The sequence below is a fragment of the Propithecus coquereli genome, unplaced genomic scaffold (assembly GCF_000956105.1).
Source record: "Propithecus coquereli isolate 6110/MARCELLA unplaced genomic scaffold, Pcoq_1.0 Scaffold134, whole genome shotgun sequence".
In the NCBI taxonomy this organism is placed as follows: domain Eukaryota; kingdom Metazoa; phylum Chordata; class Mammalia; order Primates; family Indriidae; genus Propithecus; species Propithecus coquereli.
In genome coordinates this window covers 1126236-1152480 of record NW_012137636.1, presented here as the reverse complement: position 1 = coordinate 1152480, position 26245 = coordinate 1126236, and the positions used below count along the sequence as shown (strand labels likewise).

At 41.7% G+C, this 26245-nt stretch overlaps 1 protein-coding gene across 1 annotated transcript in view; it reads right to left on the bottom strand.

The window, feature by feature from the left end:
* LOC105805796 (engulfment and cell motility protein 1) overlaps positions 1–26245 on the bottom strand; it is a 265488-nt gene that overhangs the window by 101171 nt on the left and 138072 nt on the right. Inside the window, exon 13 of the mRNA XM_012638750.1 lies at positions 577–681. Coding sequence (XP_012494204.1) covers positions 577–681 — 105 coding nt within the window. The remainder of the gene's footprint in view (positions 1–576; positions 682–26245) is intronic.

Below are 26245 nucleotides of genomic sequence, written 5' to 3'. Positions count from 1 at the left end.
CAGGGACCTCCACTTCCTTCTGCCCCACTCACAAGCTGAGCTAACTTAGTCCCTGGAGTTTGAATAGTCTGTTGTGAAATGTGAGAAGGCATTTGTCTTCCCTCCCCATCTCTCCCATTTTTCTCTTTCTTTTTGTTTATCCTATTGTATCTCCAGCATTAGACCGAACAGAAACAGGATGCCAGAGAGAATCCTGGGCCTCTTTCCAACTTGGGAAATAAGTCTAACAGGGTCTCCACTAAATTCGAGGTCATTTGGGTAGATAGTGTATTTCTGTTCCTTGTTATTCAAGTTTAAGGGTTTTTGTCGTAATTCAATATGAATTGAAATGTTTTTCTAGTATCGACTGTATTTTTTAAAAATGTCATCATGTAGAAAAGTTTAAAAGTTAAAAATCCCCATTTCAGTCCCCCAACCGATTTCACTTAATTTTGATATATATTTTTTTTTAGTTTACTGAGAAAGCCAAAAATCTGGGGTCACTCATCTAAAGGTAATCCCCCCCAGGATTTTGTAAGTTTGGCATTAAAATTCTGTAGGAACCATAAAATATCTGAGAAGGGCCTACAGGCTTACCCGGATGTACGCGTCCTGATGGTGCTTAGCAAAGTACAGCATGTTGTCCAGAGCCAACATTCCAGGAGGAGTCTGGGTGAAGTCCATGGCAGGGTTCACATGATTCTGTGATTAAAACAAAACGTTTGATAAGGTTAATTCTTCAGAGATTCCACCGACCACCGGGGATCTGGTTTCCCTCCTGGAGACTGATGTATGACAAGGCAAGCTCCAAATGATCAAATACGATGGCATCGTCTATCTCCATGTAAACCCACCGGGGTGGTGCAGGGGCTTCTTCCTACAGCTCCCCAGGCTCAGCCAAGCCAGCTGTTATACCTGGGATACCAGAGGTGAAGATCAAAATATAGGAATATTCTAACACACGTGACATTGTGAGGAAAAGAAAATGACACAAAATTTATTTCTGGTGGCTGCTCTAAAGTGGAACCAATAGCATTTGGTGAGAAAGACCTGGGAGAAAGTCACACCTCTGCCCTTTAAGTCAGATGCTGACTTCCGGGAAGCCGTGACCTGGCCGCACCTTAACTCCCTCATCCTCACGTGTGCACAGGCTTCGCGAACTGTCCAGGGTTACACAGTCCACAGGCCTCTGAGCACAGGCCTGGATGACATTCAGATTCCCGGGCCTACTCTCAGGAACAGTGTCTGGCCGTGTGGTCACATGTGACTCTGAGAACCCTGAAGATTAAATAATAATTACAAACATCCTTAACTAGGGAGCAGGCTCATCTGAGTCCTCCGTGTGCTTGAGCTCACTCGGGAAACACCATAAGACTCCTGCTTAGAGCAGCAGACCACTCTCCACCGTTAATCACTGAAAACAATCACCATAGAACTGTCCCGAAAATTCAGAGCCAAATGGTAAATGAATTAAGGGAAGGCAAGTTGCACCCACCCCAGGTTAAACAGATGAAAAATAAATGTTAAAAAAAAACAAAAACTGCTTTAGCCTTTATGATCCAGATAATTTGTATGAAATGACATATTTTAATTTTGTCCCTGAATACTTTAAACAGCTCGATCTCTCTTTTGCCAGGGAAATTTTGGTTAAAGGCGATTTTTTCTAATTTCAGTACAGGAGGTCCTTTCTGTTCACTTGTTCAAGGTTCCAACAACTCACACTTCCCTACATCATTCAGGAGTGCAGCTAAACCGTCTTTCCCATGCAGATTTGAAATTTTGTTTATAAGCTAATAAACAACATCTAAAATTAGGGGACAGCAGTACTGCCTACTGGCCACAGTTCCACGGTTTCAAGAGTATCCCTGTCCATAGCTAGAGGTTATGTCACTGCAAGGATTTGAATGTTTTATTTTAACATTTTATCCTGATTCATTTATTAAAATGTTGGAAAGCTTTAATGACAAGAAAGATATATCTCATAAAATAAATATAATGGTAACAAAAATAAAAAATCATTTGGCATGTCAAATGCAGTGGGGTCCTGTCTAAATTGGAAATAAATGATAAGAGAGTTAGTCTAAAAAGTACTCATAATTAAAGAGTTTATAATAGTTTCAGCTATTTAGCAAAAAATAGTAAAACTCCCTCATTACATAGAAATTGATTATTTTGACTTTGATACATTAGATTTTCATGAACACAGTGATATAAAAGAGTGAATAATTGCTCAGTACTTTCTGGGTCTGATCACTATTTTGCACTTTCCGTGTATAAAGTCTCACTTGTGGTAGGTATGACTGTTATCCCTATTTTACTGGTGAGGAAACTGAGGCTCGGATGGGTTCAGAACCTTGCCCAGCGCCTCACGTCCTGGCTTTAGCAGAGCAAGAAATGACTTCTTGGACAATATGTCTCAACAATCTTTTGTTCCTATGTTTCTCCTTATCACCCATTTCAAAGTTGAATGCATTTATTTTGGTACTTCTAGCATTTAGACTTTACAAAGACTGAGAAAAGTTTATCTGAGAAAAATGTAGGCTAATCAATATTAGCCGCTACACAGCACGGGCCAGCCTGCAAAGGAGGCGCGGCCAGACGTAAAAGGGAAAAACATGACATTTATTTCAGCCCTATTTCTAGTGTTGGTCTGTGAGTTTCAAAAATAAATACATGAAAAAAAGAAATCAAGTAAAAAAAAAAATTAGTTTCTCTGAATCTAACTCCAACAAATCCCCAAAGCTATGTGTTAGAGAAGTTGACCAGGGAGAAGATAATGACCATGGCTAAAGAGTCCTCAGTCTTGTTTGAATCTTGCTCCCAGGATCCCCATGAAGCCTCCTTCTATTAATCACAACCCTCCTCAAGCACACATTGGGTGTATCAATTAGGGCGCTGCTGGTTTCAAAAAATCCTTACAGTTAAGAGACAATATAATTGATTTTTAGGGTTCTTTTAAAGAACCATATAACTAATTAGCAAATAGTCCCAATAAAATAACATCTACTATGTACTAGGCATTGTGCCAAATGTCTTGCATTTGGAGCTCTTAATCCTCATAAAATTCTCACCAGGTAGATACTATCATTACCCTCCTTTGGCAAGAAGGAAACTGAGGCACTGACCATTTGGGTAGCAGAGCCAGTATGTAGCAGGGCCAGAACATAAACTCTGACCACAGGCTTTTCACCAGGTGGATCGCCAACCTGACATTGCTGGGAATTCCACAAAGATGTCCCCAGTTGTTGCAGTTCTTCTCAATCAACACTGTTCCCTCAGGCAGAGTGGGCCTATGGTCTATCCTTTTTAATAAAAGTTATGATTTCTCCATCCCTCCCAGACATTAAAACAGACCAAAGTCTCTCCCATGTTCAGTAAACCACGTCCTAATTGTCTCAAACAAATAAGCTCTTACTGAGCAAAGCCAATTAGAAAAAAAATTGCCTTTGATTTTCAATGACTTGCCATAAATTATGAAGCATCACTACATTTTACATGAAAAAAATATTTTGTAATTGGAGGTGAACTATACTTTTTTCTTTCTTTCTCTCTCTCTCACTCCAGATATCATTTTCCCAGCCCCTCTCTCTCCTTAAAATCATTTTCTTTATTTTGTTTTAATAGCCAGTGAAATAACTTTACAATCAGAGATTTTGATAATGGGAAAAGGAAAAGAATTTCATGCCAAAACATTTAAAAAGCTTTCTGTACTGTGACAAAAATACTCTGAGAGCCAGGCAAGGCCAACAGCTCCCCAACTTCTTTCTTATTTATGAGATGCTCTGGATACAGATTTATTTTCTTTTCTTGTTCCATGTTATTTTTTTCCACCTGTCTTGAAATGGAAGCTGCAGGAGCTTTGATAAATGGCTTGAAATTTTCCCTTGTTTTACTGCAAAGCCTGTGTACCTCTGTACATCCTTCTGAAATGCCACTTGTTAGTGCCTGTAGAGTGCTGCTCCGTGAACCTCAGCAGACATCTCTCAGCCCCTAGGGAAAGGGTGAAGGGCTGCTTCCATTTCCAAAACACCGGAGTTTTTAAATTTGGGAATGTGGTATCAACCAGCAGAAGGTATCATGAGTTATTTTGTAGTGAGAACCTTATGTGCAGTTTGGGTATTTAGTTTGAGTATCTAATTCCTGGAGATCAGTTTCTTGTCTATTATTCACATGCCAGTTTTTCAGCTGAACTATTTCAATCACATAGGGAAGGGAAGGTATAAGCTCTAAGACAGAAAATCTCCAAACATGTTCTGGGTCCATACATCATGGCCGTTGGAGAGCTACAGTGGACCTTAAATACAATCTAGGCTGGTTCCCTTATTTTATAAATTAAAAAAACTGAGTCCCTGATGGAGAACGGTGGCACTCAAACTTGAGCAGGCATCTGAATCTCACAGAGCGGTTGCTGAAGCACCAGTTGCTGGCTCCACCTCCTGAGTGTCTGATTCAGTAGGCTTGGGATGGGATCCAAGAATTTGCATCTCTAATAAATTCCCAGGAGATACAGATGCTATTAGTAGAGGATCACATTTTGAGACCCACTTGTGTATAGAATGGCTCATCCCAAATAACACAGGCAATATCAGAAGAAGATCTAGAATCCAGACCCACCAACTCCTTGAATCCCATTCAGCTGCTATTCCATCACGCTTCAACCCACTTGCTCCAAGGTGCAAATGCATCTCAGATATACTTGCTGTTCACCTGTTCTATGGTTACGTCTCTCATCAATGAAACAAGCTCCTTTATTCAGACAAGGGAATTGTAATTTAGAAGCTTCTCGCTTCTCTTATTGCTCAAATTTCTGACTAAAATAGTATGTATTAGCACCTCCACAGGGATCTAGGAAACTGTAATCAGTCAATATTTCCACTCTTGAGTGCTTCCTGGTTGGGGAAACAGTACTGGCACCAGCCTGAATGATTTTTAAATGATCTGTATATTTTTCAATTACTAATGCCATACTAGTCCTTCATTAGTGTGGAAAATAAAGAGATGATTACAATAATGCCTGCCAGATGGCATATCGTGGGGAAAGCCTTTGAGGATTTAGGAGTTAATATTTGTGCTATAAGAGCGCCTACATTTGCTGAACAAATACAGCATTAAAAGCAACCCTTAAAACAAATCACATGGAGTGAATATTCATTTAGTCTATGAAAAGCCCCATTGAAGGGTATTTCTTGAGGCTGGTGGCTTAAGGTCACGCTCCCCAAGGGGAAGAGGGCCATCCATGGACTCTGTCAAAGAACACATGCCTCCCTCTCCCCTCCCCCTGCCAAGGAGAAATGAGCATATGGGTGTTTCAGCAAGCTCCCTAGAACAGCAGTTCTCTGCCTTGCACCTGAAAATCCCCTGGGGAGATCGGAATAATCCTGATGTCCAGGTTATACCCCAAATCAGTTCAATGAGAAGCTCCATGGTTAGGATCCAAACAATTAGATTTTTTAAGCTCCCCAGATGATTCCAATGTCCAGTCAAGGTTGAGAACCACTTTTCCAAACCAGTGGTTCTCAAATTTGAGCAAGCATCAGAATCTCCCAGAGGGTCTGTTCAGAAGCAGGTTGCTGGGCTCCACCCCCGGGTTTTTGGTTCAGTAGGTCTGGGGTGGAGCCCAAGAATTACTTGCATTTGTACAAGTTCCCAGGTGCTGCTGCTGATCTCTGGACCGTACTCTAACAATCACTGTGCTGAAGCCACAGTAACCAAATGCAAGGACAGCCAAGCACCTACACCCACCAGCTGGTGGAGTCACTTGACTCTCCTGTCCCAGCGTTGGGTTAGGCACCGACCTTTATTGAATGACAGCTTTAGGTAGGACATACATTCTCTGAGCTGACACAGGCCCCACCACCCTCTCACCTGGCTACTTACACATCTGTATTAACACATACCCTCTGACTTTGTAATCCCCAACACAGATCAGTGTCCCAAAGATCCCTATAAGGAGCCTCTAGGAATCTTCAGATTCTGGCCTTGGTCCTTCTGCATGAAATTTAATAAAAATCAATAGATTGGATGACAACAGAGAAGACAGTTTATCAAATCTGACTTAAGACAGACAGCAAATATGCCGAAAGGCAGAAAAATAACTGTGACCAGGTGTTGGCCCTGGTACCAGTGGGCATCATGCCAGGTGCTCCAAATACATGATTTCAGTTCTCTACCCAATGAGGCGACTAACCAGGTAAATGTTACTGTTCTCATCCTACAATGAGGTCAACTTGCAACTTGTGCAAGATCAAAGCTAGTAAGCAGCAAAGCCACCACTTCAATTCTGTCGCTTTTTTTAAATTTAGGTTTAAAAGGTCTTCAGTGACTAAGAATATGCACTCCATTAGAAAGAAGGAATTTAATCAGAGAAATGTGAAGTCTTTAAAAAGATTTTTAGAAATTCAAGCACACATCTACAGATTAAGGGCAATGCGGTTTAGGAATAATTCATGAGAGCCCAGCTCCTCATCATTAAAATTTGATGCTTTAAGGTAAAGTGCAAAGAATCCTCATGAAAGAAACACCCAGAAAGATGGTAAGGATTCAGGCCAATAGGCTCTAAGACGCCTTGATTCCCACTGTACCTCCCTCTCTGACACACTTTCTCTTTTCTTTGCCTGGCCTCCCAACACCTCTGCTGGTCTCTCTAATTCCATTCACCCACCTGCTTCCTCCTGGCCTCCAACCCTGGCTCTGTTTCTCTTGGCTGAGCAATTCCACAACTACTCCCCTGGAACACCCCTGCTTCAGCTGAGCTCGAAGATCATCTCCAACTCCCACTAAGGGAACCTCCTTCCTGGGAATGTTCTGAAACCAAGGAAAGTCCATGGCCATTCATATTACTATATTAAGTGCTAAGAGTTAGAGCTGGCAATAAGTTCAAGAGGACTCAATTTCATGTGGCAGCCAGAAGGTTCTGGCATGTCAGGTTTCATTAGCAGGAGCACAACAAGAAGAACAGAGGAGGTTCCACTGGACTGGGCCCGGCTCAGGTCACATCTGGACACAAGACACAGCCTAGATGTCATACTGCAAGCCAGCCTCTGATGTGCAAGAAATCGTGCACAGAAGAGTGGCTAGGCAGAAGGAGAAATAGCAAAACAAAGAGGCATATCAGAAGAGTTGGGCGAAAACTTCAGATATTTAGCCCTGGGAAAAAAGAAAAGTGTGTTGAAGTGGGATGGGGTTGTGGGTTGGACTACCACTGTCTTCGGGCATCACACGGGCTATTGATAGTGTTCTGTGCCACTACAGAAAACAGGATTAGCAGAGAAGTTCCTGTCTTTACAAATACTTGTAACCCCTGGCTCCTTCTCCCTCTGATCACATAATTTTGGATGTCTACTATTGTGCAAGGTACTGTGCAGGACAGAAATGATACCTTTCATCCAAAGGTGAATTTAAAGCAAAAATAGTAGCTGCCTTCAAGGAACTTCTATCTCAGAAGTGAGTTATTAAAAGCCTTAACAATATAGCAAGACACACACTCTTATAAATAATAACTTCACATGTGCACACAATGAAAGATCATACATTAAAAATTCTGGACTTAAGGCAAACTTCCTTAGTTAAAAGAATAATATCCTTTTAAAAATTACTCTAGAAAAGTTGGAAAAGTCCATGCACTGCCAGGTATTGCAATTTATGAAAATCTGGGTTGCCTCTCACTTCATTATCTTGAAGAAGCACAATTGCAGCTTACTGAATAAAAGAATACACTCGAGCACAGTTTATCTGGTATGTTGATTCAATAGCCAATACAAAGAATTACCATAAAAACTCAATTAAAAAATGCCTTGGGAATAAATTTCATTTAAAATGAAGCTGGTTATGGTTTTTAAAAAAGTCTTTATGAATAATGAAATAGTGCTGTCAAGGTTTATAAAGATATCTGCAATTTTTCTACTCAGCTTAGCTCACGTGGGATTCGGAACAATTCAGGTACCCTGGCTCACTCTAGCAACAACACTGTGTTCTTTCTTCCCTTTCTTCCCAGCTCCTTTTTGTATCACTCCTTTTCAGACCCCGTTTCTCCCACTTCTTGTCACTTTAAAACAAGGGGTGAAATAGTGTCACTACCATTGAGGGAGAAACAGCAGGTTTCTCCATTTCCCCCTGTGCTTCTCCCTCCCCAGGGAGAGCACCAGCTAAAGTGTCCAGCAAAGGACACAGCATATGTACAACTGTCACTCCAGGGCGTCCTCAATAATTCATCAAGAAACCCGTTCCCTTGGAGCCCAGCACAACTCTTGGGGCTGTCTCTGGTAAGGGACCACCACCGGCATGGGGGAGGAAACCTCTTGGCCATGGTGGAGCTAGGAGCTGACCAAGCTGCAGCTGCTACACACAGATGGACTCCCAGGGAGTCAAAGAGATGCAGAGATGTTTGCTGCACCCCAGCTTCCTCCAGAACCTAGCACTGTCTGGCCCTGGCATGTGGCTACAGTACAGTTAGTAATTGCAAAAGTAGGGGAAAAATCTTTCTACAACATTTATCCAGAGGAACATCCAGGGATGCTCTTCAGTGGTTTATTTACAATAGTAGAAAGGCATACATGATGACGGTGGTAACAGCTCTAACAGTGGGAGCAGAGCTAACAAACACACAGCAGTCAGTGGGTGCCAAGTACTGTTCTAAGCCAGGGGTTGGCAAGCCACAGCCCAGGGGCCAAATCAGGTCCAGCACTTGTTTTTGTACAGTTGTATAAAATCTTTTTTCTTTTATATTTTTAAATTTTTTAAATCAAACGAAGAATAATGTGTGATGTGCAAATTACATGAAATTCAAGTTTCAGTGTCCATAATGGAAATTTTATTGGAACTTTGTCATGTTCGTTGATGCACATGTTGCCTGTGGCTGTCCTCACACCACAGAGCAGAACCAAGAGCTGTGACAGAGACTTGCGTGTGGCTCGCGAAGCCTAAATCCTACTGCCTGACCCTTTGTAGGAAACATTTGCCAACTCCTGTTCTGACGTTTGGCCTCTCAGTGAAATCAGTCTTTATGAAAAGCTAAAAAAAAAAAATACACAAAAATTCCTTAATCAAAAGTTTAAAACCTCAACTAACAAAGAAATGCTAATGTTTTGCTCCCTGACCCCTTTGTAAATGATTAACGTTTTATTCCCCTGGATAAATATTGTAATGATTTTATAGATTCCCAAATATTTAACTGGAAAAATTTTTTGTCCTGCAAGCGTCACGTTGAAAGCAGTGCTTTCAGTAAGCTTGTGTTACTAGATGGGCCCCCTTCCCCTGCCGGCTAGTGTCTCAGTGATTCAATGCCCAATCTCCATGTTCTCGGGTACCTTCTCGCCTGCCGTTCAAGGCAAATCTCAGACACGGATACATTCAGATATAAAAGACCACCTATAATTTTGACGTGTTAGAACCTGGGTTGTGGCTGGTAAGCATTTGCCTCTTTCCTCTCTTCAACGTAGTTCTTATAAATGGCAAAATCTGGCTTTCAAATTTGGAGACTATGGTCTCTTTTGTACAACTGGCTACATACAATTCTTATATCTATTTTAAAGATTAGCAAACTGAGGCACAGAGAGGTTAAGCACCTTGACCACATTCTCACAACCAGCAAGCTGGGATTTGAAGTCAACAGTCCAGAGTCCATATTCTTAACCAGTATACTAAAAAGGACAATTACTCAACTACACAATGGAAAATCTGCTCCAGGGGGTACTGTGCAACCTTTTAAAATTGTGTTCATGGAGTATTTAGTTATCACGAGAGAAAAGGATAGGACTATAAAATGTGTATTAATTATATGTTGTACATAATCTCTATAGTAGTATATATTCCTTGCCAATGTGTATTTTATATAGAATATTCCCTATATATTCTCATGACCTTAAGTATACATGAATGAGCAATATCAAGACACAGACTTATCATAGTTATGTATTTTTAAAAATACATTAAAAAACTAGATGAGAGTTCACCAAAGCATTAATAATAACGATTGGTAGTGATGGGAAGATGAGTAATTTTTTTCTATCTGTTCATATTTTTCTAACTTTTTCTCATGTCTTCATTGCATTGATTTTTACTTACATTTGATTAGAGGTGTGCCCACTGTTCTCTAACAAGGAAATAAATTCATTTTGCAGGAGAACATGAGAAACAGTTTGGATTCTCATCCTGGCATCTGCTCAAGTGTTTGCTGAAGCTGTCCCTGCAGGTCCGTGTCCAGCTGTGGCAGAGGGACCACCCTGGGCAGAAAGCCTCATGCCCAACTGCCCCCCAGGTAAGTCCTTTGCAGGCAGGGCTGATGGTCCCTGTCCTGCAGGTAGCATTCCAAACTCCTGCCACCACATGGGGTGAGAAGGGTGTCGTTCTGATAGAAGAGGCCAGGAGGAGCATCTGTGATCCGAACCCTAAGAATCAGGGGCAGTGTGAGGTCCTGAGGCCTCTTGGGCATAGTAGGCCAATCCAGAGTGTTTGCTTAAGTTGCCTGCCTGCCCTGGTGCAGCCCTCTGGGCCTTAAATCTCCCCCCACAACCACCCCCTTGCTTTATCCTGACCCTTTAAGCCAGCACCTCATGGAGCATGATTTCACAGTTTGTCAGGGGACTGTACAATCAGGCCTTCAGCCCAGGTGAGTCCCTTCACACTGATTGGGCAATCCTAGGCCAGCTCACGGTGATCCCCTGCACATGTTGACAGTGGGGCAATGTCATCCTGAGGGGACCTTCCAGCTACAAAGCCCTGTGACCTATAAATATTCAGAGTTCCACAAACATACTGGGTTAAACCACTGAACCGCTGATATCCGGCCACTTTTGACCTACAAAAACGTAATGTCACACGGTTCAACCTCGTAACAGTGGAGCTAAAGAGGTGCAATCACACCCTGCGATCTTGAAAGTTTCTGAAAGGAGATGGCTTTCTGGAGAATGTAACGGAAGCGACCATAGCAGAATCCAGCTGGAGTGGAGGTTAAACAGATCAGAGGTATGCCCATAGCTTTGGTTTGAAAATGAGTGTTGAAATTAATTTTTTAAATTAACTTTTTCAAATGCATCTTGTGACAACCCACTAGTGAAACCAGTAAATACCGAAGAGGAATTATCCACTCTTTTTCAGTACTGCTGGTCAGGAACAGCAGAAATGCAGTGACCTCTGCTTTAGTATGGTTTCGGCCATTCACATCCGTGCATCTGCCAACAGCGCCACTGCGCGTCGCTCAGCCCAGAGAATAAGCTTCCGAGGGTGAGGATCTGAGTCCATCACCAGCCAGAGATGTAATAAACCTTGAAAGAGGCTGGGAAGTATTGGAAATGTTAGGTAAATAGCATGCGAATGCCAAGTTGCCCCTAAACTTAGCAAACAGATAAAATGGGATTAAAAACTACTATGTTTAAAAAGAAAGGGGGAAAAAAAAAGCATTGGCTGTCCTTGTGAACCTCACATGGTCACAGGCCCAGGTAGAGTCCAGGGTGACCTCAGGCATGGGAGGTAGCTGCGCCTGAAATTTGACAGCAGGAGGTGGGCACTCTCCTCCCAGCGCGTGGTAGAGTCGCAGGGGGCAGGGTTTGCGTGGGAGCTTCTTCACTTGCAGCTGGAGGCAGGGGAAAGCAGGGCTCCGTCTGGGAAGACCTGGGTGAGAGTTTTGGCTCTGCCAGGTATGTTATGGCACCTTGAGCAAGGCTCTTTCTTCGTAAAAACATTTTTTTAATGTTTTTCTAACCTCCACATTAACGGTTACTTAATGGATAGAACGTAGCAAGTGACGCAATGCAGCTGAACACACTTTTGTAGAACAATGACCAGGCATACCAACGCATGTGTATGGAAGGGTGTGTGCGTGCGTGTACATGTGTATATGCGATCATAAGAGCATAGAAACAGAGGGAAGAACACACACCAGACGGCTAACGCATATTACTGGAAAGGAGGAAGGGTATGAAAAAGAGGGCAACTTCGTCTGGTGCAGTTAAAGAGGAAGGGCTATGTTTTAAAAAAGAAGAAAATGAAAAGAACAAAATTTGTGATATGAACTTATACATAAATATATTAGAAAACACGAGATTTTTCATCTGCTTCCTTGTAAACATGTCCAAGACAAATTGAGAAGTAAAAAAGCAAGTTTTTGCATAATGTGTACATCCTTGTTGTATTTGGGCAAAAACAAAACAAAACAAACGACAGCTTTCTGTGTGTGTCTCCGAGCTCTGTCTGCAGTGTGAACACACACCAGGGACATGGCTGGAAGGATCCACCAGGCCACTCAGAGGGGACAGCAGGGCTGGGAGGTACAGGAAAAGCTGGAACTAACTTCTTAAAATCTAACTTATTTTTTTGTAGTTATTATACTGATCTCAATCTCCTCCAACAAGTGGGCTACTTCAACAATTATACTTCACAGAAAAACAACTTTAAAAACATATTTATGGTGCCATACTGATAATGTCACTTCAAAATACAGCTGAGAAGAAAATTTCACTTAGTATTTCCACAAGCATTTTTTCAAAATATAAAAACACACAGGGGAATGATACACATCAGCACCATGATGGGAGGAAGGACGGAGAAGAGGAGGATGGGGACAGGGTTAGACAATGACAATATCTGTGATCGCCTATTTCCTTAAACAGTCACAACATGAAGTCACATTGGAAGAAAATGAAGCAAAATGTTAATATCTGTTAAAGCTGAGTGGTTGGTATAAACATTAATACCATTTATGTTCTGTATTTTTTTCCTCTGGTAAAAATATTTTATAATGAAAATTTTAATTTAGAAAGTCTGCATTTTATTAATTTAAAGGATAATTAAACAAGTTTCTGACTATAGCCAACTCAGGTAGGTTTAATATCTTCCGGACTTTGAGCTTTAAATACTATGGAGTAATACAACGTAAGATCAAAAGTGGTTGTTGCCAAAAATGCAAATGCACATTCACATTTGATCATACTTTCACAGTGATTATGCTATCTTTCCCCTCTGTTATATGCTGGTATGTAAAGGAGAACTGAAATATATTTTCAACAACTAGGGAGGAAGCAAAATATTAAAGGTGACCCTTGGAGATCAGTTTTCATATTACATTTTGTGAAATTCAGGAGACGCCTCTGTTTCTCTTAGATAAGGAATATTAATAGGAACATTCAATCCTTCACAAACGAATCTTTCCTGAACAGACTTGAAGCATATATGCAGTCTTTGTAAAACCATCCTGAACGTATTTTTATAAAATCCTCCCTTGTCTACAAAATAGCATGCTTTCCTCTCCTATTCCTCATTCTCTAGTCAAGGATAGTTTTTTTTCTGTGGCACCCTGATGCAAAGGGGCTTTTTGCCGGCTTCTCACACTGTCAGACTAAACAGCACAGGCGACAGGGTGGTTTCGCTCATTCACAAGGTGCTCATTTTCCATCTGTGAAGCTGGCGTGGGTGGCACCTCTCTCAGTGGCTCTGTGCGTTGGAGGTGGGAAGGAAGAAATCAAGGAACAGCTCAAAGGAAACACAGGTAGCCCCCAAGAGTCCCCAAAGAGCCCACCCTTGAGAGCACACAGTGCCTGGGGGTCCCGTGCCCACCACGCTCACGTGGCGTATGCACTTCCAGATGCTCTGCCCCAGCCTGGCTTTGCATGGGAGCCAAAGACCCTGGTCATTCAGGCCTGAAGATCTTTATCAGGAAAGAGGCCAGTAACCACAACGGGCAGGAAAAGCTCACGTTGGAGGCAGGAAGGCATCATGGTTAGCAGCACAGACGTGGAGAGAGACCAACCCAGTTCCAGTGCAATCTTCAATATCAGTTGATGCTCTTAGAAAAGAAATTTCACCTTTCTAAAACCAGTTCTTCACTGGTAACTCTGTAGAGGTATTTATCTCTCTCACCAGCCTGGTGTGAAGATTAAATGAGAAAGATGATGCTCTGAACCCAGTCCAGCACCTGGGTAAATGGCAGCTGTCAAACATTAACTTTCAACCTAGAGAGGCATCAGTGCTCTCCAAGACATTCTGCCAAAGCTTCCTTGTGCGAGAATCCTGGTCCTTATGCTAGGCCTGGTTGCCCTCAGGACATCAACTGACCTTGAACTTTTAGACTTCAGACATTATTAATCTGAAGTCTGGCTTTCGCACTGGCTCCAGGGGTCTGATCTGCAAGACCATTCTGAGCCCACACTAACTCTTGAGTCTTACAAACATCATACGAAAGACGCCTCCCTCCCAACATTGCTGCGCTGCAGCTTCATACCCAGGGTTCTGCCAACAGGATCAGACAACTCATTAAAAAATCAAAAGTCCCCCCAAAATTGTGGAATATTCTACCTTCTCCATCTTGCCACATTCAAGCATGGACATTTTTAGTCTCCCAGCTGGGTGGTAACTTGTCTTATTTACAAGGACTTCTCTGGCAAAGAAGATTCAATAGCATTTCTCGTTTTCCACTCACGTATACATTTAGCAGCATTTTACTCGACTACCAGGTGCCGAGTTACATAAGAAAATGCAGCACTGTACTTAGAGTACTCTGTCAATTCAAAATCGTGACACTAAAGCACTTCATCATTGTACAAAAATGGCTAAGTACACCACATAACATGATTAACGCATTGTTCAAATACATAGGAGATTTTTCTTCACTGATTTGTGTGTGCTTCATTGATTGGCATTTACTGTAAAGGTTTCCACTAAGGCACTATAGAGGGCCTTCAAGTAGCCAAATGAATTTATCTCAGTTAAACACGATGTCACCACTCCAAGTGAGGGAGTATTTGTGAATAGATAGGAAGGCGGAAAGCAAAAAGGGAAGGAGAGAAGGGAAGGAGGGAGAAAAATGGGATTAATACAAGAAGCAAGGGGATAATGAAAGAGTAAGTGGTGGCGGGGGCGGGGGGGACCTGAACTATGTAAGTTCAATGTATGATACACTCAATTCTTTCCTAAGAGATCATTCTGAAGACCCAACCATGTGTTTCTGGAGCCTCTGAAAACAGAAGAATCACTTCAAATTCCCTGAAGGACAAAGGTGGTAACTCCAGTGGGCACTACACACATGGTTGAGAGCTTAGAATACCCCACTCCAAGTGCTGAAGGAGCAAACACAAACATCTGCCTCCGTGGAGCATGCTGCCTCCCCAGGCTGCTCTCCTGAACCCTTCGGGCTGGAATCTCCCAACTCCATACACAAGCCCAGCTGTTTCCTGACACTCTTTCATCCACACAAGGAGAGTCATTTTCTGATCATGTTGGAATTACTGGATGGAGTCTAACTCACGCACAGTCTCAGCAATCTGCTTTTGAACGCGGTAAATGTACATTATCTCCTGTTCAAGTTGCTACGAGCTACTACCAAGTGCACGTGACAACCAGTACATGTATATCACACGGACTAATAACTACTCTGTCTCACTTCAGAGGTTTCAATCTTGACAAAGTGCAATTTTCAAAAAGTTAAAAACAGGACTCATAAAAATATAGAATAAACATATGTCAAGATTTATTCAACTCAACAATGAAGAAACCAGCAAGATGATAAAGCTGGTTCAAAAAGCATCTGAAGGAGAAGGTATTTATAGCATCCAAAAAAAACGATTAGTATAAAATTGCTGGGTTACCTATCAAGTTGGGTAACGTCCCAGGGAGTGAAACATTTAGGGTTAGCTTTTCTACCGCACGGCTCTGCCAGCCCAAATCTCCACATTAACACATAACTTCCTGGTGTCTGTCCTCCAACGGTAAACAGCAAAGTTAAACACAAGAATTTTCTCTTGAAGAATTAGTAATCCTTGCTGGGGCTTTTTTTTTTTTTTTTTTTTTAGAAAAATGCTCCAATATGACATTGAAAGGACATGCCACCCTACTTTGTTGCCTTATTTCCAAGTTTTTAATAATTTTCTTTAACCTATTGGCTGTAATGCTATATATTTCAAAGAAAGGAAAAAATAGCTATGACTTTAGCCTCATTAGGTTGCAAATATAAATATTTTTCTGTTGCTTTTCCCTTTTTCCATTAGAAGATCATCCTTAAATCAGATTTCAGAATTTCTCATAGCAAAACAAATTGCTGACTCACTGGGGGGAAGAAAGGTTTTTTAAAGCATCACTTAAATATTCAAACTGAGTCACTTCATATGTCTTAAAAAATGTATTATTAATATTTGTGAGCAATCTAAAGAAGGAGAGGTTCACACTGAGAAACTAAGACTGTGCAAAAATCTCAGAGCTTTTTCTTTTTCTTTTTGTCTTTGTTTTCTTTTTCTTTGTTTTTAATCCATGTCAGATGGGTGAAGTGCTAAGTCATAACAAGGTTTGAGGAATGCACGTCTCACACCTGAGTGTGAAAACCCAATCATCATGCTTAAGATCCACAAAAGGACCAGCGTTTGCTTTTGACTTATGATTTTGCTGTATAAATACTGCAAAGTCCACAATTCTCATCCAAAACATTAACAATTCTAGAAATTCCATTTTTTCATTAATTAGCCTCAAAATTAATATTACCATTTTTCATTGAGTCTAAGATGCACGTATTTTTAAGATATCACCAGTTCCAAATTCGGGTAGAATTTCACAATCAATGGCATCTTTCAATTGCTGTCAACCAGACAGCAGTCAGAACGCAATTTTCATCGCAAGGGCATGCGTGAATATTAAAAACTCCAGCATCAAATTAGCAGCATAGGTGTCAGGGTCTGGAATAAAAACCCTGAGACATACCAAAGCAGACTTTAACCCCAGCGCCACATGGTGGTAGGAAGTGACGGGAGCTAGGTCAGACCAGGCCTGTTTCTCTATATACCCTTGTCCAGCAGTGGTCAAAAGTGTGTCAACTCTAGAAAACCACAAGGGGAAACAGCTTAAGAACTCAGCACTAACACCTTTTCTTTTTTAAAAAATTCTTTTAAAACTATATCACCAACGCTCTTGACAGCACAGGGGGCAAATTGTGTGACAAACTACAGACCCTGGAGAATTGAGTTGAAAGTGATTCAGGAGAGTTGAACCCACATCGGTAGAAGTTTCAAGGTAACACATACCTGGTTTGTTCCCCTTATATTTATTTTCTTTTCATGTGTTATAAGACTGTTAAATGATAAACAACTGTATATCACAAAGTATAGTGAAGGTCATTCAAAAAATATAATATTTTCAAAAATAGCTAAATAGCGAGAGGTATTAGAAAACAGTTTAACCGGCTAGGTTTCTTTCTTCTTTACTTGTGCATAAAATGTGTATCTACCAATCAGTGGCACAGTGAACAATGAAACATGAATGTATAAATGTAGATACAGCAGCAAGAAGATGTACCTAGGAGATTTCTAGGCAAACTTATGTTTGTAGCTAAAAACAATACATTTGTTTATTCCTATAACCAGGCCTTACTTTCTCTTCTAATACATGTTAGACTTACAGGAACCAATACAGCATATCTAGCTTAGAGAGCTACTTCTACCCCATCAGCTCTTAAACACAATCAGATCCAAATCAAAACTAAAAATCAACAAAAAAGATTAGGAACAGGATTTGCCTCTGTGGAAGGGGAAAGGGAAGCTCGAAGAAAGGGGAAGAAGAAACACTTTTCACTGTTTTGTACCTTTAGAATTTTGTACTATTATCTGTTCCATATATAAGTAAAGTTAGTAAAAATATCTTTTAAATAAAAACTTGGCATTTGGAAGAACATTTTTTCACCATTTTGAAGATATTAATTGTTGTACAATGACAGAAGCTACAGGTTCCAAGAGCCTCCAGTGATCACCTTGTAAGAAAATTCTCAAAGACAGAGCTGAGTTTCTAGGACTTCCAGTAAGTACAATCTCTAGAGGAAAAGCAAAAGCAATTCCATATGGAGAGTTTTAATTTTAGATGGCTTCTCTTGTCAACTTCATTTCTGTTCCTCCTGTCCTTTGAAATTCACCATTCTCAGAAATTCTGTAAAGGGTTGAGGGTGAATTGTCTGTGCTTTCATTAAAAAAAGAAGAAGAAAAGTTATCTCATCCTGAAGTCCTCTTCTGAGCCACTTAAGATTTTTTGGAAAAAAAAATTTACTCTCAATATCTAGAAAATGTTCTCTTGGTATTTCTTTTAACATAAGAAAGACTAAGTGAGACTTTTCAACGCCTCTGTCATTTCATTTCCTCCCTCCATTCCTGACCAAAATACCACAACCCCAAAACCAGCTTATTATATTATTCCCACTATTCTTTTATAGACTGTATCAGCCAAATGCAGAAAAGGTAAGATTTGGTGCAACCATTTGTAAAAAGAAGGGCTAAGCTGCCATCAGGAGGACTAATAGCTGCGATTAGGATTAGGATATTAGAGTCTGCAGCTAGTGGTCAAATGGCTTGTCTTAGGTGATGACATCACTGACCATACCAGGATAGAACTCAAGGCAACTGCTCAATTACCAAGCCGTTAGTGCATTTATAGGCTACGCTAAGAAGGAAAATCACCGTCTTCGTTACAATGCTGAAACTAAAAAAAATAGATTTCACGTATGCATGTAAGTACTGCAAGCTTGACGCAGCAAACAGAGGTTTCCACTGACTATTTTGATTGAGTTCAAATTTCCCATTACTGGCAGACAGCTCTTACTCATGTCAGCAAGCTCCTAGCAGACTGACTTTCTACTGTGTGAGGGGTAGAGGGTAGCAGGGAACTCGGATCCTGAACCAAGAAGAAAATTGAGTCAAAATGGACACGTAAGAACCTTCTGTTACAGTAAATAGCTTTCACAAGACTTGACTCTCCTCTCCATTGAAATGCGAAATAGCATTTCCTGCATCTTAATTTAATCTGCCTAATATGTTTCCACGGGTTACATCATCTACAATGGTACAGAATTTAAGTCAAACTCATTTAACTCTAGAGACACGCTCTCTGAAATTAGATTTAGACATTACAATAATATTCCCCCATTCCCTGACCTGGGACTGCAGCCCACCTCTTCTTGCATGCGCTACACCACCTGCTGGCCCTGAGTCACCATCTGAGGTTCCAAGGAAAGGACCATTGAGGGATACAGGCCAAGTCACAATGATCCCCTGTGATGGAAGGAAGCGATGGAGTAGATGACCCAAAACTCCTTTGATTTGCCTTTGAACATGTTATTTCAACTCTGCCTTTGATTATATGTGGGGCCAATTACCAGGGAATTTATTTCAAATTAAATAGTGAAGCTACATTGCGAAAACTCGAACAGCTCCCACTCCATGCTGATGTGTGAATAATTAAATAAATGAATCCGAAGGGCGTTCAGCACAGCCCGGGTTTCCCACCCTTTCTGACCCCCTGCAGCCCCACGGCAGCATCTTACACAGGTACGTCCAAAGCATAAACCCAACGCGAAATCTTTCTTCCATCTCAGCTTGTTAAACTCAAAACTCTTATAGCGAAGAGAAAAGAAATATTTTCCTTTCAAAAGGCGTCTCTCCCCTTCAGGCTCCATTTAGAACCACCACCCCAAACCTGAAAGCCCCATACAGACAGTGCCTACTCTGTTGGCTTTAGTGAAGCTGGACAAAGAAAAACCACATGGGGGTGGCCCCCCCAGCCCCCAGCAATTCCGAGAATTCCTAACTGACGACATGGCCATATCGGCCCATCTTGCGGTGAAATAAAGTCATCTGGTTTGTGTCCTGAATAATACCTTAATGATTACTGGAAGATCATTAACACTCAGCCCTGGCCTCCCTGTGCCCTGAATCTGTCTGAATCCCCTCATTGCATTCTTTAACGAAGTACATGAAACCATGACTGGGGGGCTTAAATCTTCTGTCTTGTATCCCTCCCCATTCTACCCTACCTTATTTTACGCATCTTGAGCAAACGAGAGCATCCATCCGTGCTTAATACCCTGCCCACTTCTTTTTTTCCTAAGAATGCGCCTAACAGTGAACTCATTTTTCTGTTCATCAATATAAAACACAGAAGCCATGAAAAGGACTAGATTCACTGCAACACTTGTCAAGGGAGGCAAACTCATTTTACTGTGTGAATCTCTGTTCATGATGTTTGGGGTTTAGAGAGAACTCTATTTTATAAGTCTAGCTTAACCACCAAAATTTGAGCCCCCTAAGCTTCGGCTGAAAAATAAATTAAAATGTTTTCTGGTTATTTCTAAACAGCCAACACAGGAGAGAAAAGGGTCAGTTTGCCCCTGGGCTCCTGGACATGTCAGCCTAAGCTTCCGAACTCATCAGCCATCTGTACTGAGCAGCTATCTGGGGATGCATGTCAGAGCTCTCATAATCCAGCACCAGGCAATTGAGTTTAAATGTCACTCCTGGCTAGATATGCGGGCATAACCCATGCCCACTAGGTCCCTTGTGTACAACAAACTCCAGGCACCAGGACGTGATATTATTCATCGAAACGCACTCACTTTATGGTCTGTGGCTGCCATACCATTAATTACATGGCAAGGAGAGGTCAATATCAGGCTAAAATGGAATTCAGCTGTCCCACAACGTAATCACGTCCACCTGAGACACTGAGCCGTCACCCTTAAATCACTCTCATAAGCACTAGCTCCCAGAGCCTGTCTTCTATCAATGAGCCACAAATGCGGTCCCTGAATCCTGTAGTTTTTCACTATAAAATGACATTTTCTTAGCACACTCCCAATTTAAAACCTATTTTCCCAATAAAAAAGGAAGGGGGTTAAGAATGGCAAACACCACGGGGGACATGGGATCTCAGGATGAAGTGGAGGGAGCAGAGGGAAAGGCTACATAGAAAAAGGAGTGGGAGGGGGAAACAAGGGAGGGAAGCAGAAGAGAAACAGCATTTGAAACTCCAGAAAGAGACAAAGATGGAGGGGAATGAGAAGGAGAAAAAGAGAAAGAGAATAAGAGGGAAAGAAAGATGGGGTAGTTGGTGCGATGAGCATATTCACAAAGCGTCTACCCCTTCCAAATTTTGAATATGGGCTTCCGAGGAAATTGTCACCTACTGTCATCACCTCTTTCAAGATGCAAATCAGTCACAACCCACATCTCTTTAAACGTCAGCAAATGTTCACTGTCCAGTTGGGATAGATGACAGTAGTCACCCATCACAGAAGGGCTATAGAGGAAGTCCTTCCCTTAGGACAACTGAAACCAAACCGCGGCTGAGACAGGCAGCCCTACCATGGAGTTATACCCAGGGTCACCTTCAAACATGGTTCTTCACCCTGCAGTGACACTTGGCTTTCACTCACCCCCATGCCCAACTCAAAACTCAACAAATGACCCAAGATCACAGTAGAAGCACAGTGTCTCTGTTCTTGATGCAGAAGAATGTAGCTACTTTTAACTCCAAATTAGACTGTAATACTTGAAAATGATTTTCCACAAAGGCATAAGATTCAGATTAGACACAGAAGAAAACTTTCAGGTGATATTTGGAATGATATACAGGAGACCAAGACTGGTTTTAAAATAGTCTTTAGATATAGTTGAGACTATATTGTTATTTACTAGGGGTAATTTCTGTGTAGACTACAGTGAGCTAGACAAATTAATTTCAAAATGGCCTTTAACGCCACAACAACTTGACTAGCTCCCAAAGACTCATCAACTGCTCTACTTTTACTGCCATTTCCTAGCACTTCCTCAGGGTCCCAACAATAATTTCACGGACTATGACTGCTTCCAGAATAGCCTTCTTTATCATCACCTCCTCCCTCGGCAAAGACAAAGCACCTTCTTATAAATGACACTATGCTAAAAACAAACACAAACCAAAGCAAAGCAAACCCAAAGCAACATATAACCTAAGAACCATGGAAATCTTCAAACACTTTGATCTCACTGAAATAATTCGAAAGGAAAGAGAAAGCGATAAGAACAAAGATGTGCAATAGAATATTGTCCATAAATAGAAAAATACTGGAATGTTAAATGTCCAGTAATTAAAAATATCAAAATGTAGGACAATGCGTCAACTCAATGAAATAAACAGCCATAAAGGTGATCATGATGGAGCAATATGAAAAAGTGCTTGTGATGTCATGCTTCAAGTTAAATATACAATAATCTCTCCTCTCATACTACAATTATTCGATCATTTACAAAATGACCAAAAACTAGAGGGAAACAGAAAACAAAAATAGTTGGCCCATTGTAATAGAAACAAAGAACTGATTTTTCTTTTGTTTCCTTATTACTATGTTGCTGTTGGTGGTACAATAAAAATTAGAAGAAAAAATAAATAAGGAAAAAAAGAAACACAGCTCACAGCTTTTAGGAGAATATACAATCCATGTCAGATAATACCAACGTAGACCAATATGAAGTATACAGCTCAATGAGGAAGTATGGAGATGGTGTGGCGATTAAAACTGCTTAGGAAGAACTGAGGTCTATTATATATTCCAGTAGGGGAAAGTGACCCCACACAGACATAGACACTGTATATTAAACATTAGTTAAGAGGTGGAAGAAGAGTTCTTAGTGGAATTGAAATTAAGAGCTTCAAGGAATTACAGATCACTTTCCAATTAGACACCCTCATAATCAGTACTCTAAACATAGCATGTTCTAGCAGAAAGAAGATTGTGGGCTGAAGCAAATCTGAGATTTTTTCTCTGCCCTGTCAGAAAACCTTCTGCACATATGTGGCTTGTAAAACTCAAGATACTCAACTCTGTGTCAATGGTTGCCAAATGCATTCACACATCAAGCAAGAAATACTAGCAATTAAAAACATCATCAAGCACAAGAAAGTACAGAGATCTCGGATGGGAATACTGCTTATTTCGACAGTTCTAGAAATTTGGAGCTCATTAAATTTTTTTTTTTCAATTGGAAGCATATGTAATTAGTGGTATTCAAGTTACAGCACAATAACTTAAGATGTATTCTGGAAACCATAATTTGAATTAAATCTAGGAAGTAAACAAGGGTGGCCTTCTTTCTAAAGAGTAACTTTATTTTTAAAACTATTTGTATTTGTTTTCCTTTGTTATGTGTTTATTTCATTCCTGTCACTCTGTGTTCAAGAAGGCATGGCTACAGAGAGTTCTCAGGTGTGCTCCTAATGAGGGAAAGCTGGAGCGCGATTGTTTCCGCTGCCCAGTGCTCATGGGTTTATCGTGGTGTGTGGATTATGTGGCCTTCTTTTTGACTCATTATTTACTACGTGATATATCCTAGGACCTAGAGGGCTCGTAAGTGAAACGAATTAAGATAAAAATCCATATCTCTGTTACTCCTTGTATTTGAAGGGGAGGTTTCTATTATGGATTAAAATCAGATTTTTGAAATATTCAGAGATTCGTCAAACCAAATAAAGCCCCCTCTCCAAAACTCAAGATAGTCCATGCATGCTCTAGTAGAACTAGGCACCGGGAAACTCACTGTGATGGCTAATTTTACTGTCAGCTTGGCTGGGCCAAGGTATGCTTGGATAACTGGTTAAACGTTATTTCTGGATGTGTCTGTGAAGGTGATTCTGGATGAGATTAACACTGGAATTGGTGGACTGGATAATATTAATACAGTCGGTCCTCCCCAGTGTGGTGGGCATTCACCCAACACACTGAGGGCCCAAACAGAACAAAAAGGCAGAAGAAGGTAGAATTCACTCTCTGGCTGACTGCTTGAGCCGGGACATCAATCTTCTCCCGCCTTTGGTGCTCCTGGTTCTCAGGTCTACAGACCTGGCCTGGAATCTGCACCATTGGCTCTCTGGCTCTCAGGCCTGGCGGCTACACCACTGCCCTTCCTGAGTCTCCAGCTTGCAGACAGATCGCGGGATTTGTCAGCCTCCATGAGCTGACAAATCAGCTCACATGAGCTGATTTCTCATAATTAATCTCATTATGTAGATACATGTGTGAAATATATATAGATAGATAGATAGATAGATAGATAGATAGATAGATAGATAGATATAGATAGATATCCTATTGGTTCTGGCTCTCTGAAGAACCTGGACTCATATACTCACTCGCTTATTTTTCTCTTGCCTTGTTTGTTCCAATGTGTGAGTCTCAGTTCATGATCCACTAAAAATAATCCTAAAGAAAATCTTGGAGAAAAAAAATGGTGGAGTTAAGGTAGCCTCCCGGATCCCTGCTTCCAGAGAAAGAGGCGTAGATCTCTGTCTGCTACACATGATCGGATCACTCTCCCGCAAAAACAGTGAGGTGAATCGGTGGAGATTCAGCAGGGGAACACACAAATCAGGAAAACGAATAAGGTGAAAGGGAGATAGGAATGCAAAACCTGGAAAGCGTGGGACAGACAATAGAGAGTGGAGCATGAGACGGCGGCGCCAGCCTGGCCAGTAAGTGCACCAGGATAAGTCCCTCAAGAGACAGTCTAGCTTTCCCACTGACTTACAAGCCCACCGAGAGGCAGGGGCTTGTGTGAAGTGGATGTAGAATTGGGTCAGGAAACGTGGGATTCAGCGGAGAGGAGACACGAGCGGGAAGCATCTTGAACTTCCTGGAGCTCCGTGTCAGGACTGCACCAGGCAGGGGAGAAGCTGGTCCAGGCTACCTCCAGAGGCAGTTAGGAGTCAGGAAGCTGGTCTCTGGCACCCAGCAGGTCCTGAACGGGGAGGTGATTACTGAGTAGAGGACTCTAACCTGCAAACTGCCACTGGCAATTGGGACTGCTCAGGGTGGGCCAGTAGGAGCGAGAGCTATTGCTGGACTGGTGTGAGATTGGGGGAGGGAGACATAAAGGAGACAGTGGAGCACCCTGGTGACTCAACTGACTCCCTGATCAGGTACCTCCCAGCCCCTGAGTGGCTCCCTCTGGAGCCAGCACCCTGGGGGCAGGCAACGCCAGCTCGGGGCCCACAGCAGGTCGCAGTACAGTGCGGAACAGCTCCCTTCCCCCAGCCTGGGAGCTCTCACAACGAGCTCTGCACTTCCAGGACCTAAAGTCAACTAGCCAGGCCCATTTCTTTGAGCGGTGAATTCTGAGTGCTTCCTCAGTTGTGAGGGGTAGACGCCTACGGAAGCTGAAGGCGCTGGGCCGTTGGGCAGTCCAGGAAGGCACCCCCTCCCCCTGGCCAGCGTCTTTTGCGCGGCCTCTGAGCTTGCAGCAGAGAGACATAAAGAGCCACTCCCCCTCTGCGACAAGCGCCAGTCCCTGGGGCTTTGGCACTGACCAATAGCTGACAGCCCAGTGACTTTCCTCGCCAGAATGGTTTAGGTCATCTGGTACGATTGCATTTCCGCCTCCGGTCAGCTACCAACAGTGAAACCCGCCGCTAGGGAATCAAAACCCTGGAAAGAGACCAAAACAAGTTCCCCAAGTAATCCCTCCCATCAAGAGAACCCTGGACAACATACTAGCAGCTCCCTCTAGTGGCAGATAAAGAGAAAATACACAGAACAAAACTGAAAGAAAAGTAACAGCAGACCCAGATGGGAAGAACCCAGCAAAAGATTTCTGGAAGTATGAAAAATCAAATGGAAAGCACACCCCCAAAGAGGAACACCAGATCTCTAGCAATGAACACTAACCAAGTCCAGAATACTAAAATGACAGAAGAAGAATTCCAAACATGGATTGTAAGTAAGCTCAATGATATGCAAGGAAAAATGGATAACCACCACAAGGAAACCACAAAAAAAAAAAATCCAGGACTTGGAAGAAAAATTCACTAAATAAATTAAAATATTAAAGAAAAATCAAACCAAACTCCTGGAAATAAAGGACTTATTCAGGGAACTTCAAAACACTGTGGAAAGCCTCAAGAACAGGGTAGATCAAACAGAAGAAAGAATCTCATGAAGACAGCTCCTTCCAAATGAATAAGTCAGTCACAGAGATTGAGCAGAAAATAAAGAAACAAGAAACAAGCTTACAAGAAATGTGGGATAATGTGAAAAAACCAAACCTGCATGTGATCAGTGTTCCAGAAAATGAAGAAGAAAACATGCAAGGGCTGGATAAGCTATCCGAAGATTTAATAGAGGAGAATTTCCCAAGCCTTGCTAAAAATCTAGATATACAGATACAAGAAGCGCAGTGGACCCCAGGGAGATTCAATGCAAATAGAAAGACACCACGTCATGCAATCATCAGATTGACTAAAATATCAACTAAGGAGGCCCTACTACGAGCTGTCAGGTGAAAGAAACAAGTAACATAGAAAGGAAAGCCTATCAGAATAACTTGAGACTTCTCAACTGAAACCCTACAAGCAAGAAGAGCCTGGGACTCCATTCTCACTCTTCTGAAACAGAATAATGCCCAGCCTAGAATTTTGTAGCCTGCAAAACTAAGTTTTATATATGAAGGAGAAATAAAGACATTCTCAGATAAACAAAGTCTGTGGGAATTCACCAAGACAAGAC